General features: G+C 29.3%; 1 protein-coding gene across 16 annotated transcripts in view; it reads left to right on the top strand.

The window, feature by feature from the left end:
* Positions 1-11,592, top strand: part of Rbfox1 (RNA-binding Fox protein 1) — a 133,930-nt gene extending 122,338 nt beyond the window's left edge. For 6 of the 16 annotated variants that reach the window (XM_077435750.1, XM_077435745.1, XM_077435744.1 and 3 more), the window contains 8 exons: positions 1,484-1,576; positions 3,224-3,278; positions 4,007-4,027; positions 6,010-6,202; positions 7,447-7,501; positions 10,297-10,445; positions 10,546-10,609; positions 10,988-11,592. In XM_077435750.1, the coding sequence (XP_077291876.1) occupies positions 1,484-1,576; positions 3,224-3,278; positions 4,007-4,027; positions 6,010-6,202; positions 7,447-7,501; positions 10,297-10,445; positions 10,546-10,609; positions 10,988-11,032 (675 nt within the window). In that variant the 3' untranslated portion in view covers positions 11,033-11,592. Of the gene's footprint in view, positions 1-1,483; positions 1,577-3,223; positions 3,279-4,006; positions 4,028-5,289; positions 5,390-6,009; positions 6,203-7,446; positions 7,502-7,945; positions 7,967-10,296; positions 10,446-10,545; positions 10,610-10,987 lie in introns of those variants that run through there. The other 10 variants (XM_077435751.1, XM_077435742.1, XM_077435739.1 and 7 more) reach the window with 7 other exon arrangements.
* The last annotated feature ends 4,611 nt before the right edge of the window (positions 11,593-16,203 follow it).

Below are 16,203 nucleotides of genomic sequence, written 5' to 3'. Positions count from 1 at the left end.
TATTGTGTGTGATCAGAGCCTATCTTTTGGTGTTTACGGGCTGTGTATTTAAATTATCCCTTTTTATGTACTATGCAGTAAAAATGTTGCACCAAATAGAAAATACTTTTTGACTTATTAAATTTCTGTAGAAAAAAAACAAAATTTCTGTATATTGTTGGCCATAGGCGCATCCTCGTCTGCCTGTACATAAGATAGGCCCTGTGTGTGATTAGTTATGCATTTAAGCCATTCTAGTACTGAGATACTCAGAGGCATGTTTAATTTATTCATTTATTAAAACTGTTGAAAATATTGCAATTACTAAAATACATTTATATATTATATCTGTAATGTTGATCGATTTTCAGTGTAGTATAACTTTAGCACCCAAATTTTGTACATACTTGAATGTGGCTTGGATCACAGCTTCTGTAGTATCAGTTCTTGGCAAATGACCTGTTACTTATTTTGAATATTGCGTAATTAATACGTACTGTTTTTATATGCCACTCGGTAAAAGGAAGTGCTTATAATTTGTGATCATGCTATAATTAATCATTATCACTTTCTCTCTCTATAGTTTTGAACTAGCTGCTTAACACCTGATAATGTTATAAATTTACTTAAGTTTTTTTATGTATATTACATGGTAAGTTTCTGATGATATTGAAATTACAAATGAATTAATCTTTCATCTGATGCCAAGATTAAAAATGTATAAGTACATTGAACAATGGTTTTTTAAAACAGAAATTTCACAAAAAGTGCTGCTAATTATTTTTGTAATTTTGTAATTATATGATGGAGTCTGCTATTAGTTTGCTGAATTGTTTTATTCATCTTAAATCTTTAATAATGGAAGTGTTGAATTTTTTTTATTTTTTTATTTTTTTTGGTGTATGTAATTAATTTTCTTCAATCTAATCTCTTCAACGTATGATGTATCTTTCATTTGTTCTCACTTGAGTGGTACGTCTTCCTTAGTATTGAATCTTTCTGCTTAAGGTTAGATATGTGCTTGGCGTGTCATCTGGTTGTTGTGGTCTCGAAAATATATTGGTAGTTAATATAGTATACATATATATATATATATATATATATATATATATATATATATATATATATATATATATATATATATATATATGTAATATTTATATATATATATATATATATATATATATATATATATATATATATATATATATTACATATCACATAGTTTTAAACCCAGATGCTTTAAATACATTGTAAATGGTGGACTCCATCAGTATTAGGACTGTAATTATAGTTCATCGGAAAAAGCACCTTGTTTATCATTTGTTTAATGTGTTTAGACCTCAAATGCTTATTATAAAATGTAACGTACGCTCAAAGTGCAATTTCTAAATACATGAAACCTTTCCAATACAATATGCGATGCATACATGTTAATTTTTGTTGCACGTTGTTTTTTGAGCGACGCTGTTTTTAATGCATGTTTTGTCTGTCTTGCATGCAGGGATTCGGTTTTGTTACATTCGCAAATAGTGGTGATGCGGAGCGCGCACGAGAGAGACTTCACGGCACCGTGGTTGAGGGCAGGAAAATAGAGGTGTGCATGATCTCTATGATTTACCATCTGTGGTAGCACTTAACTTGTAATAACCTCCCAATCCCAACCTTTCCCCTTCTGCTCTGTAGACACACCGTGCCCGTGACTTATATATATATATTTACATATTATTCCAAATGATCATTGCTTTCTTCACATCTTTTTTTAAATTCCTACTAATGTTTTATCGGCTGCAAATTTTTTTGATAACATAATTTACTTGTAATACACCTCAAGGTTGGTGTACTACAGACTGCAGAATACATCCTTACCCACCTAATTCATATGATCCTTCACATTGTATGTGTAAAGATTTTCTGTCTCTGGAGAATCTTCACAAATGCAATGTGGTTTTAGTATATGTATTTTTAATTTTTTTTTGATCTGGATATCAGACCTCTTAGAGTCGTCTGATATTCAAGTCTTTTCTTGTTGATAATATTAAGCCTTCAAAAATATATCATATTTTTGTGTTATCCCTTCACTCTCTAGACGGCTATATTAAAGTGCCGATGATAAAAAGGTTGTGAGAGAGAGAGATTGTAGAACGAACTTTAACCACCTGGATGGAAGTGAGGTAAGACTTGAGAGCTCTCATGCAGTTTCATAATAATTGTTATATGTTGGAATCAAATTAATTCTAAATATAATTCAATTTTTCACACTCAGAAACTTATTGATACTTTTGTGGGTAATAGTAAAAGTAAATCTATATTTTATTTAATCAATTATTGTCATTGTACATTGATATTAGCATCATCACAGTGGTTCGATTCCACGTGATTAAGATTTTCAAAAATATTATCTATTATTATTACATATACATACATATAATATAAATAATGTTATTGTCCTTTTGGTTAAAATACTGTCACAAAAAAATCATTTCCAAATTGTAAATCCGTTTGATATCATTATTTTATAATGAAATAATTATTTGCCTAAAAGACAATAATATATTTTTTGTTTTTTTAACAGCATATACATATTAGCTATCAATTTAAAGATTAAAGTGTACTTACTCTACGAAATTGAGTGAATGTCAAATAGGAAGATAAATTTTTCTCTTTTGAAATATAACTGTTATCTTTGAAACTAATTTTAAGTTGAATTTTTCTTTTCACTAGTAACCACCTACATTTTTTGTTCCAATTTTAATTTAACCATTAGCTAAAATCAAATTTTCAGTCAGATTTTTCTTTTCCAATTTTCGAAATCAAATTTTATTACAATAAAAAAATAGATTAGCAGTTAATTTACATAAATATCTTAACAAGTATCATGATGCATGATTTTACTAAAGATTCTCTCAATTTTGTTAGGTATTGTATCACATCACCAAATCGTGAATAATCAAAATAAACTCGTATTTATAATATAATTATATATTTATTACATTAGTAGATTTATTTCCATTGCTAAAATTAATCGTATTTCGATATCAATATACTTTTTAGATACCGTTATAAATAAACGATACACTTTGTGCTTTTAGTTTTGATTTTTGAAGCAAATATGTATATGCCTCTTTTTTTAATTATTTACATTATTTTTTCATTCTTTTGAAATCAATATATTGATATACACAATAAATATATTAAATCATCATTTACGGTATCTGATACTCCTCTTAAATGTTTACGTTAGGTGAACAATGCTACTGCCCGGGTCCAAACGAAGAAACCTACCACAGTACCTAATGGTAAGTTATATTTTACCACATAAATTCTATATTTATAATTATGGTCTTTCAACTTAAGAAAATTAAGCTTCAGAATCAGCTTTAGTCAATCCGGTGACTTAAAAATCAAACTTCAGAAACAAAGCAATAAAACTATGACGATTACTATATCCATATTTATTTGGTTTATTCAGTATTACTGACTAGGAATCAATCGATGTCAGCATTAGGTGAGAGATATTTTAAATTTGTATGTTATATTATAATCGTAACATACATTGAACTTAGCAATGTTTATATATATGTATATATATATTATAATTGTTAGCCAAATTTTATTTCTTTCCAATAAATGTGTTTCTTGTTTCCTTTTTAGTGTTATAAACATAACACTCTCACCAAACTTTCATCAACGCTTCTTTCTCGAAAGTGATCTGTTTGTTCTTATTTTCTGGCAATGTTTATTGTTCCTTTTTTTTATTATTATTTTCAATTGCTGAAATTATTACAGTGCCTATTTGTATGTGTATGTATGATCGTGTAAAATCTATATTGTATTTTATATGTTTTACAAATACATAATAAATATACTATATGTTAGAATGTCCTACTGATATATTTTAATACACCAATAACTAAATCATAATTTATATTTGCATATGATTCTACATTTTCATTGTAAAATTATATTTTCGTGATATTTCAACTCAATTATTTTCACACAACTAAAGTACTCTTTTTTGTTACAGTGTGCGTTCAATGGCCAGAAGGTATGTGTTATTCATTTCTTAATTTAATAAAAAAATATATATATATATATATATTATATCCACATGCTAGTACATTGGTTATGGAAATAGGCATATTTGATTAAAATATTGATGGCATGTTAATTCTTTTTGAGTGATTCTGCCATGAATGCCAGTAATAAATTTGTTACACAGTAAATGCTGCCATTTCTTATCAATGTGTTTTGTTTTTTGTCAAAAGTCTGAACTTTATATTTATTAAATAGTGTTTATTCGTTTATCATGCTATTGTAATTGAAAATCTTGTATTAAATATATTACAAAATACCAAAAAAGACAAATGTGATATACGTCTGTGTATCAATTCACTGTTCAATCGTACACACGCTTTCAGTTTAATTTGTCAAATATTTGGTTGAATGTTAAAAGTGTTTCTTATCTTCTTCTTTGTTGATAGAACTTACAGCACAATTTATTATGGTTTCTGTTTGAGTGTACACATTATAATGATATTCTAATAGAGAAACAATATGTTTTTGACATGATAATACTTTTTACCATATTTATTTGTTTTATTATACATAGATTAGTATAAGATGAAACTTAAGCTATGTTTATATAGTTATATAGCATTTTGAAAGAATTATGATAAAAAAATTTAAGAAATTATCGATAGATCTCATACTTTATTTTAGCTAATTATTGAAAGCTTCCATACATACTATGATTTAAATTTATCTGTTTTTGTATTAGAGAATGTTTGAATACGTACGTATATACATATATCACGTAGCGATTAATCTAAACTTGTTTTATCACATTTTTTCAACTGCAGTTCAGTTTCCTTTTCGTTTTCAAATGTACAATAATGCTTTTCACTCAATTCAAAGAATAAATTACATCACTGGATAAATGGGAATCTGCAAAACGCGTTTTATGACCAAAAAAAAAGTGAAAAAACTTGCTCAACAGCGGATTCTCCATCATAATTAATTAAATGTGATTGTTTTGACTCGTTGTGTATTTTATGTTTGAGATCAAAAGTACTATACATCAATAGACAAATAAAAAGATAAGTTGATACTTTTCATGACATCCATTTCAATGAAGAAATAGATAAAATGAAAATGACTATAGTGAATATAAATTTTTGTTTTTAATGATAATTACATAAGTGGCCGCATTAAATGAAAATGAAAATTCACTCACACACGAACACGAACACACGAGTAATTTATGTGAGCACTTAGTCAGTATGTGAGTGGGTGGTTGTGTGTCAGTAGGACTTCGAGTCTCAGGCGTGACGTGGCCCTGGCTCGCTCCCCCGTCCCCCGCGACGCCCTCAATCGTGCTCACGCCCCGGCACGCGGCTCAACGGAGGAGGTATCGCCTATCCGCCCATTAACGCAGCATCCCTAAACATCTTTGTTACTTGTAGTAGTTTTCTAATTTTTCATCACCAATCGTGTAACTGTCGCTCGGGATTGCACAAGTTTTTCCTGTGTACTATTTTTCATATATTTATCTAACTGATCTAACATTGCCTATTTTTAGATTCACACTGCAAGATGTGATTTTAAGGGTAATGAAACGGTGCTCAATGAATGACAATCAATCGGTGTACATACATACATATATGAAACATAATATATAATAAATAGAAATACAATACGTGTGTCTCTCTCTCTCTCTGTGTGTGTGTCAATTAAGTGCGCGTACATTGGAGCACTTTTTATTACCTTTGATGTCGTTGGTTTATTTTTAATCATCTAATAGCTTTGTGTGCACGACTTGGCGGAGACTAGCATTTTAATATCGTCTCGTTTTTTACCGTTTTTATTTAGTTTATTTTTAATATTCGTTTAAGTTGAGCATGATAGGTGAAGGGCGATGCGTGACGCTTTCTCTGTAATTTTAATTTTAACCGAGAGCAGCAGTGGCCGCCCGTTAGTGAGATGAAATGGTAGCCATATTGCATTTTGTGTGTGTTGTTGTGCATGTAGCGGCGGCCCTAAGAGGGGTGGCCGTGCATCGAGGGCGGCACGTGCCGCTGAGTCGTGCTGCAGCCCTTGCGCACTTCCCTGCCTCTCCCGGTGCTGCCCCATCCCCTGCTGCCCCAGTCACCCAAGCCCCGACTGCTGCTGCATTCGCTCGTCACACTACTCCATTGACTGCAACTTTGCAACCTTATCATACGTAAGTACACTCATCACACATCCAAAACAAATCATTCTCTTATATATACAATATTATACTATTTATATCAAAAATTTACATTTCGAAAGATTGTTTATGAAAGTCTATGAAACAAAATTGTATTTCAAATTTAGTCTATACCAATTTTTTTTATCACTTGTTGATTGATACTCCATTACAACATTCTTATTTGTTTAGTAACACAAAATACACCAAGCAATTGTTCCATTTCTTACAGAAGTCATACATATGTATTTCGATGATGAAACGATTTTGATTGTAAAATTAAATTGCACTTTTTATTTCGTTCTTTTTAGCAAACACATTCATATTTTTGTAAAAAAACAAAATGTTATATATTATTATCTATAATTCCAGGAAATAGCGTATTAGTACAATGTGCTGTTTTTTTAATGCATGATGTGTCAATTCTCAAATATTCATCTCATTTTTTTCCCTCCACATAATTTATGTATGTAGTTATTTTTATCTAACATTGAATATTTAACGTTAAAATTTGTTGTTAATACTTTTTTAAAACATTTTAATGTTTCAGCATGTATTTTTTGGGAATGTATTTTGTAGTTTGTTTTATTTTTGTAACCTTGTAAATACATGTTGATCTCAGTATGAATTTATAATATTGCATTCACTAATTTTGCTTCTATTTAATATATAATGTTCATAAATATTAATTAAAAAATTTATTGCTTTCCGTTTTAATCTCTTTATTACTACAGTTTCTTTTAGAAAATTTAGCGTTTATTTCAGATAGAATTACTTTATTGTCTATGTAAGTAAAATACATTTCGGTTAATTGATGTTCTATATTAATATAAGATTTAAACTAAATTTTAATGATCAAAATTCTTCAATATATGCGTCTTAAACTAAAATCATGCTATATTAAATTTTTTCAATATCACGCAGCATTATTTATCATATTTCAATATTAGTATACCAATATTTCACTCATTCATCTGCAAAACATCACGTGTGTAATGCATTCTTAGCATTAGACTCGTTCCATATTTCAACTTTATTACATAATTCATGTTAAAATCAATTAGTTTGTTTAAATTTTGATGGTAGTTGATATTGATTTTAAATTAATTATTTTTGAGCCGATTTTTAAAGTAAATCTATTTCTCAATTGTGGCTCTTACTGTAACTTAAATAAATTTTGTAGTTTTATTTTATTGATTTTTCGAACAACATTGTAATTTCCATTTTTCTATCTACAGCATTTACTATGACCCCTACCTAGCAGCCGCAGCGGATCCTAATTATAGAATACAGGTAAAAATCTTCGCTTATTATTTCCATATGAAAAATCGAGACGTATGAATGTGTTGATGTGAGTTAGGGGATACACGAATCTCACTAGTTTAATTAGTAATAAATTAACGTTTATAGTGTATAAATCAACAATCTTTTAAAACATTTGGAAAAATAATTCTGATTATTTTTCGTTTTAACCATCATCATAATTTTTGTTATTTTTTTGTTTTGTTTATTATACTGTGGATTATTTTTATATGTGGAGTAGTCCTATTAATCAATATAATCCTAGGCTTTTGATTTTATTATCCTTACAAATAACAATGTCTTCAATTTACATTGCGTGAAACTACTCCGTTTATAGAATTGCATCCATGTTGTAAATTCTTTTGTCCAATGATACTTAAGAATATATGTAAATGGGTAAAATATTTTTTCGAAGCATAATAATTCTTGTTCCAGGCCGCCAAGCCCGTCGTGGAGGTAACGTCGTCAGATAAAATTTGTTTGCTAATGCTTTCTTTTTGAATCATGCTTACTTACCTGTAGATATTGTACTTGTGCCACGGTTATGTGTTTATACAAGTATTGTACGAGATTTGTCCCGCATATATAGCTATACCTACTGTATTGGCAAAAGCTGCACATTTCCATTCACTTCCGTTTGTTAAACAATAAAAATTGGAATCTTTGGTGGAATTATGATTAATTGTGGGATTTATCAATAATAAATTATTTGTTGTGCTTTATCGTATTGTTAGGTGGTTCACCATTTTGTTTTTCTTTTGTTTTTTTTTTCACTGTGACTAAAAATATATGTTATATGTATTATTACTGCAATCACTCAGATGCATCAAAGTACAATGGCACATCTGAAATTGTATTTGACCAATTGGTAGTTTCCTCATAGTTCATAGTCTATTTGTAGTAATTCAATTTACCTACTAACAACAAATTATCTCACACCTAGAATATTTTTAAAAGTTGTCATAATCGTTTTTCAATCTTTTATTTTTTGTCAAGACTCATCTCCAATATGCGCATAGTTCGCAAGTTTTTGACATCACACCTTCAGAAGTTCATAACGATAGTTAAATTTGTTTGTGTACACAATAATCTTCTTATTAATTCTTCATTGTGTACGGGATCATTTTGAAACCACTTATTTTATTACGTGTATGCATTATTGAGTATAAATATTTTGTCTGCTTTTCAAAATTCACAATTTGTAATTTTTTTTATTTATTTTTCATTAAACACGTACACATTTTCTTCGGTTTGTTTTTACATAGGTAGTTAAAATTTTCTTTGGAAAGATAAATGATTATTGTTCTTTTTTTAATTTATCAATATAACCAAGACATATATTTTCTTGGTGTATATCCATAAATACATGTTCTATTTGATCACCTCTTTTGTGTAATATACACTAATTATATTTTTTAATGAAACCAAAATTAATGCATGATGTATTATCGGGAGGTATTGCTTCATTCATTACTCTTGTTTGATCTTTTTTATTATCGATCAGCATGCCTATTAGATCATAAAAAAAACTACTTTCTTATTACAAAATATTGGAAAATTAGTTCAGCTTAATTTCAGACCATGTGTGTAACATTTTATATGTCAATTGGGTTTTGCTGTCTTTTTCATTTTACAAAACAAAAGAGAAGATTAACCCCATTATATCACGAAATATCGACATCATTACGTTTGTGAGTATTGTTTTTATACATTTTTTTTAATAATAAGGTATATTCGTTTTGATTGTTATATCCACTTGACTTTTAATCTCTCGTCATTTTGAAATCCATATTTAGCAAACAAAACTGCCTTCAATATTTTGTTGTGCATCCATATCTTCCGATTTAATAACAAATTCAATTGCGACGGTCACTTACGGCTTAGGCGCATGAAGAGAAACTATAGTTGTTGAAATTTTATTGTTATTTGTTTTCATTAATTTTATTTTTTAAATGAATGGCTGTTCAATATTACCAATTAATCTTATTTCTCAATGTATACAATATTCTATTGTTTTTTTTTTTTGTTGTTTTTTTTGAACCGTTTCAATGTTGCAATTTTTTACGAAATAATAAATATCTTTCTATACGTATATTTAAAATAAAATATATTTGTCTATAGAAATATTTTGTAATATTATCTTGATAATAATATTCGTTTTAAAATGCATTCGTTTATTCAACACTAACACTCACATTGTAAAATGAAAACAAATTTGATATGGAGAAGCAATAACTCCCTTGTTTACATGTTTCTTTGTTTACCCAAGGATTATCATTTTCTGTTTTCATATATTCAATTTTCTAAATCAACTAACGATAAATATTAACCAACAGATACATATAATGATTTTGCCATTTAGACGCTGGGGTATTTCTGAATATATGTAATACATACATACATATAAACCCATTTTTGACATTAAAAATATTTTTTTATGACCAATCAACACATGAATTATTATATCATCTTATTCACTCAATTGTTTATTTATTTATAAATAAATACGCATATAGGTATCGAATTTCACAAATCCAGATTGTTATTTTTCGACAGGATGAAATCTCGATTCAATCAATGCAGTTCTGTTCTCGCATTGTTCCTCCAATATAAATGTATTATTATACATCATTGTTTGTCCTGTTCGCTTTTGACATTTATTTTCTCCTTGGCATTTTTCTATCTGATGACTGAATTTTGATAACGCGTCACTTCAATTATGTGTATATAACATTGGTGTAATTTGTTTCCTATTGACTTTTAATGTTTATTTTCATGTTACATAGGCTGCAGCAGGCCTGGCAGCGGCAGCAGCTCCTCTACTAAAAGCCCCATTGGCATCTACTCCTGCAGGCTTAGCAGCAGCTAATTTCACTGCCGTCGCACGAGCAGCTTATAGCGCACAGCCCGTAGCGAGTTACGCAGCTGTAGCTGGGTATACTAAAAATATATATTTACAAAAACCCATATTTCCTTCAATGAATTCATATACTGAGGAATTCATTATTAAATATATTTATCTTTTATTTTTCTAGATACAGTCGAGAGTACACAGACCCTTACTTAAGTCACGGTATAGGTCCAGTTCCTGGTTATGGGGTAAGATAATTTAACTGCCAGTGGCGCATTTAAGTAAAAGTATTTAATACACAGGCTAAGAAAAATTATTTTTAATTAATTTAATAATAACCACTTAGTCGACAGTCAAGTTTACAATTTTTTTCTGTGCAACATGCAAATTTTACATATGTACGTACATACATACATATGTGGATGTTCCATTATATTATATAGTATTGAACACACATGGAATTGAATCTTTAATTTTTTAATTGACCTTTATTCGAGAATATGCAGTGGAAGTAAGTTTCTTATAATTACATACATGCAATTTAAGAATTCAATTGCTTAATGCGCCACTGTACATTATAATCCATCCATATTCCTACTATTTCTAACTATGATTTTTTTTTTCAGGCCACGATGTATAGAAGTGGTTACAACAGGTTCACCCCATATTGACTTCCTTAAATGCCAAAATGTAAAATATCCATGACTTATTATGAAAAAGTAATTATGTAAGTTTACTCAAGGAACTCCTATTTTCATCTATAAAGATGCTTGTTATATTATGAAAGAAAAAATATATTTTACATAATATAATCCATGGTACAAATATATCATCAAGTTTGAAGGTTAATCTTACAGTGTAACAATTTAACCAGTCAATGAAAGCGGGATGCAGCATCTACGTCTAAGTTTTGGAAGTGTATTTTTAACTGTTACCGATGTCAATAACAAAAATTACTCCTTCAAATGTGCGGCAGTATTGCCTCCCAATTGTATATTGCATATTATAATAAGTTTGTAAAACGTAAACGAGATTGCATCAACTGTTAATGATATTTTATACCAAAGTGATTACTAATAATTACATTTTAATTTGTAAAGAAGACTAACAATTTACGTTACATGATGACGGCAGCTAGGTGGTGATGCATGTACTAGTTACAATTTAATTCAGAATTATTATACAACTAGTAAAAATAAATTTAATGTGTTTTAATCTCATTTTAAAATTTAAAAAAAAAACAGTTTCTTTTGTATAATACATTATCTAAATCCATGAAAATACTTTTCTCTCGTAGTGTGTTATTTTAACGGATAGCATTATTTAAAAATAATTGTGTAAAAATTTATTAGCATGCTATTGAAGGTTGTCTGCCGTGCATCATCTCACCAAATACAAGTTGATCATTTTTGTTTTATAGCTTTATCATCTATTTTGATCCACATAGGTTTTAGATTTAAATTAAATATCTGTCCCTCTGTTTTGGGGCTCGACATATCGGTTCTTCTATTTCATAGAAAAATAGGCTATAAATTATATATTTATAATAGTAACCAGTCTTTTTATAGTTATTTCTCAATGTGAGTCATTTTAGGCTACTATGGAATTCTGTATCAAGTGATAGACAGCTAATTTTTTGTACTGTTAAAAATCCTCATTTTTATTTAAACTTACGTTAGCATCATACTTTGTTGTAATTATTTTATTATTATTATAATTATTAAATTTCCTATTAATAAGACCTCTTTTCTAAGATTTATCAATCACAATGCATTCTGAAATTACGTTTAGATATTTATTTTAGCGTTTTTTCTGTGATTGTTGTTTAATTTTGCTGTGAATTGCAAACATTAAATTTCGATTCAAATTTGAATTTTTATGAAAACTTTTTTTTTTCATTTCCTCGTATATTAAATGATGTTCACGTTGAATTGTTTTTGCCTTCTACCTACAATATCTTCGAACTTCCCAAATATCATCTATATAATTTCATGCTACAGACTCGAGGTCTTATTGTATTAATTTATCATTATGGGATACCAAATATGTTTTTATTGTACAATTTTCGTAATTATTATTTGTGTTCAATTTTTTGTTTAATTATTGAATTGATAGTCAACAATTCACATAACATTTCAGTTTACTCACAGCCATATAATACGCAAATAATTTTGTAAATGTTTCGATCGAGCAAAAATGAACAAAATTTTATCATTTGTTAAATATAGTCTTTAAATGTAACGATAATATTAAATGATATGACTACATGTACATAATGTAAGAATTGAAGTAATATTTGTTGTTTGATAATATATTTTAGAGATGATTTTCATAGCTCATGTTTAAAATGATACGTATCAATACTCAAAGTTGTGAATTACTGTATTCTTACAATTAAAATTTTATTTTATTCTTAATTAAAATCGTTTACTTTTGTGTCAGAAAGTAAAATCTAATGTTCGAATTCGTACAAAACATCTCTATTACTCTATTATTTTTTTTCTTTAAATTTATTAGTAATATTTAATTTTAATGTGAAAAATATGAGATTATCTCTTGATACGATGGAAAGTTAATGTGACATATCCAGTTAATGTAATGTAAACCTAACTATTCTAAGCATTTTTTTTTTATTAAGAAAATATGCCAATGTTATTTTCATAGTTACAGGGATTGTATAGTTTTTCAATGGCTTATTTTAGATCAAAGTAGCACTGGCAAATTGCTGCCATTACTCATAAATCTCCATGACTAAATAAAAATCTCTCTAATACTGTGTCATATTTTAGTGTGTGAATAAAAATGTAATTCTTTTTGACCAATGTGAATGCTGGAATAGATGTTTGTAAGATAAATTAGGTATAATTTAAATAAAAAACAAGATTATTTTTCAAAGCTCTAGAATTCTATCATAATCATTAGTTTTCTACATTCTATTGGATTTACCGAAAGATATTCGATATATCTTTTTCATATGAACAAAACACTATTCATATTTTTTCTTAAGTGCTACATTATCCAATTTATATTTTTAATTTCATTTGATGTGTGCTATATTGTAGTGTCATTTGATTGGCCAAATTACACTCGTGCTAGTGTTGTTTCTCTGCATTTATACTTTTCAGCGAAACATTATTATGTGTGCCCACTCATATTTTTAATTTTTGTGTAACAATTGTCTCAAATGTAATTATTAAATTAAATTTATAAAAAAAACGAGTCTTCCGTTCCGCACATTGATACATATTATCATAGCACACAAATTGACAGCACAAATACATTTTTATATTTATCTTTATTTAAAATTACCATTTTCTTATATTCTTAATATTACATATTAGTATAAATACGAAATTGCAATGTGTTGTTTTTATATATGTTATATTTATATATATTTGTTGTGTTCCATTCAAACATTGAATATACTGATCAAGGTAAATTCATATCGTTCATTGTGATAATTTTTTTTGCAAATTTAATTATTGTCCTACCATTAAAATCTCAATAAATAGTCGAATTGGTTATTTTTATTCTATACATATTACATTGAATCTCAAATGTGTACTCATTTTACATAAATAAATTTAAGAAAAAATAGAAAATTGTTTTTTCTTTCGACTCGATTGTTTAAAACTGAAATGAAAAATATCTGAAAACAAGGTATGTATATGTTACAGTCCACGTGCATTTTCAGTTGTAATATATTCCAACTGGCGTTTTAGGTCATTCATATTCGAATACAATTCAACTAGTAAATTATACCTCTACAAGCGCAAATACACTTTCAACAATGTGCGCCATTTGTAATATAACAGTCGAGTTTTTACAGCTCTGGTGTTTTTACGAATGCTTTAAATTTGAGTAATGCGTTAATATTTGCTAGGTATTACGAATAAAGGTAAAGAGTAAAGAGCGGACCAAGTTTGCGCCGTTCTTTGTTTATTGTTCGCCGCGCATTGTTCATTTTTATGATGAACCTTTTGTTTTTGCACTCTAGCTTTGTAGTTTGCTCTATTTCCTGGAAAATAGACCCAAAACGCCCTGTTTTTAACTGCCCCGGTCCTACCTCTAGGAATGAGTAGTTTTCAGCGGTCGAGCATGCTTTTTCCAGGAAATAGAGCAAACTATAAAGCTAGAGTGCAAAAAAAAAGGTTCACCATAAAAATGAACAATGGTGGGCAGTGTCGCGCCGCGCTATAGTAATGAGTACCATATTACGATAGCTCTAAGAATGTGTTCAAAGCGAAAATGTGACTTTCCAACTCAATTTACTAGTCAAGTGACGTTTTCACGAAAACTAACCTCTCCATGTAACCTGGTACCAAATTATAGTTGAACTTGTGGCGGCTCGCTATACGACATGGTCGAGTTTGGTAACCTTCCTGCGAGTGGGGACCAACTCGGCTGGGTTCGGAGAGCGGCTACTCACTCTGCCTTCAGCTGTCATAAATAAAACACGTGCATCAACATGCCAGTCGTCTCATACGTTCATCCCCCATAAACTGTATTTTCAGTTATAATATATTTTAACCAGTTGTAATGTAATTCGCCATATGAATCAACGTATGTGGGTTAGACGGAATATATTCCAACTAATTAAAATATATTACTGAAAATACACTTCAACTATAACGGTACTTAGGTAACGGTACCAGGTTAGATGGAATATATTCCAATTAGTTAAAATATATTACAACTGGAAGACACACTTCAACTGTAACAGATACAATAAATAGATCGACATAGAGATGTGTATTTAGTATATACTTTTATTTTTAAAAATAAAAGTATATACTAAATACATATCCACATGCCCAATGAAATACATATCATCAGATGCAGTATAAATATAAATATTATTGGCATACTTTGCATTTATTCAATAAAAAATCTATTAAAAACAAAAATAATAGACAAAATTCAAATCAATTCAAAATTATTGTACGAGAGATACATTTCAGTTTACATCTTTATTACATACATATTTATTTTCTTCTATTCGCACGTAAGTGAATACCGGTAAACGGTTTTCATTCCAAATGTGAATCGCTACCAGGATAACCGCCGCTACGAAAATCGCTCGCGCGGATTTACCGTCGCACAGTAAAATTGCCGTACAGAAAAGTGCCCAAATATTGCTCAGCAAATGCTTTTTTTGCGAGATTTGGGCAGTTTTGAGCAATATTTGGGCAGTTTTCTGTACAGCAATTTTCCTGTGCGACGAATTTTAGTGTGACAGAAGATCCGTGCAAGCGATTCACATTTGGGATGTGGATCGCTTAAAAAAGGACACCTGTAAAGGAAGGTTTCTACTTCTGGTCAACTTAAAAAATAGAAAAAATTCACGTATCAATAAACAATTGAGTAACTGATACCAAATTTCAGTTCGATAGAAGTAACGGTGTTACACACAAACACATTTTTTTCTTAACCATTAAAACATGACATTGAAGTCGAATTTTAGAATAGGGAGCGTGCTTTTTCCAGGAATCAGGGCGTTTTGGGTCTATTTACAAAGCTAGGGTGCAAAAAAAAGGTTCAGAGAACCTTTAACAAAGCACCGCGATCAATTAACAATGAACGGCACGCTTCCGGTCCGCTCACCAATGATCACAAAACTTCATCTCTTGTTACTACGTACATATATAAAATAAAAAAGGCAGAGTAGACCGCTCATAAAATGGCGAATCTACTCTGTCGTCTGCTATATGAAAGCAGAATATTAGGACTCGCTATGAACAGAGTGCGAACTACATACATACCAGTGGCGGCTCGTCTATATGGGCTGTGGGGCTACAGCCCTCCCAGTATAGTACAAATGCATGCTATTTTTGTCTGCATT

Source organism: Arctopsyche grandis, chromosome 8, assembly GCF_051622035.1.
Source record: "Arctopsyche grandis isolate Sample6627 chromosome 8, ASM5162203v2, whole genome shotgun sequence".
In the NCBI taxonomy this organism is placed as follows: domain Eukaryota; kingdom Metazoa; phylum Arthropoda; class Insecta; order Trichoptera; family Hydropsychidae; genus Arctopsyche; species Arctopsyche grandis.
Note: the sequence above shows the minus strand (reverse complement) of the source record. Positions and strands in the feature narration are given on the sequence as shown.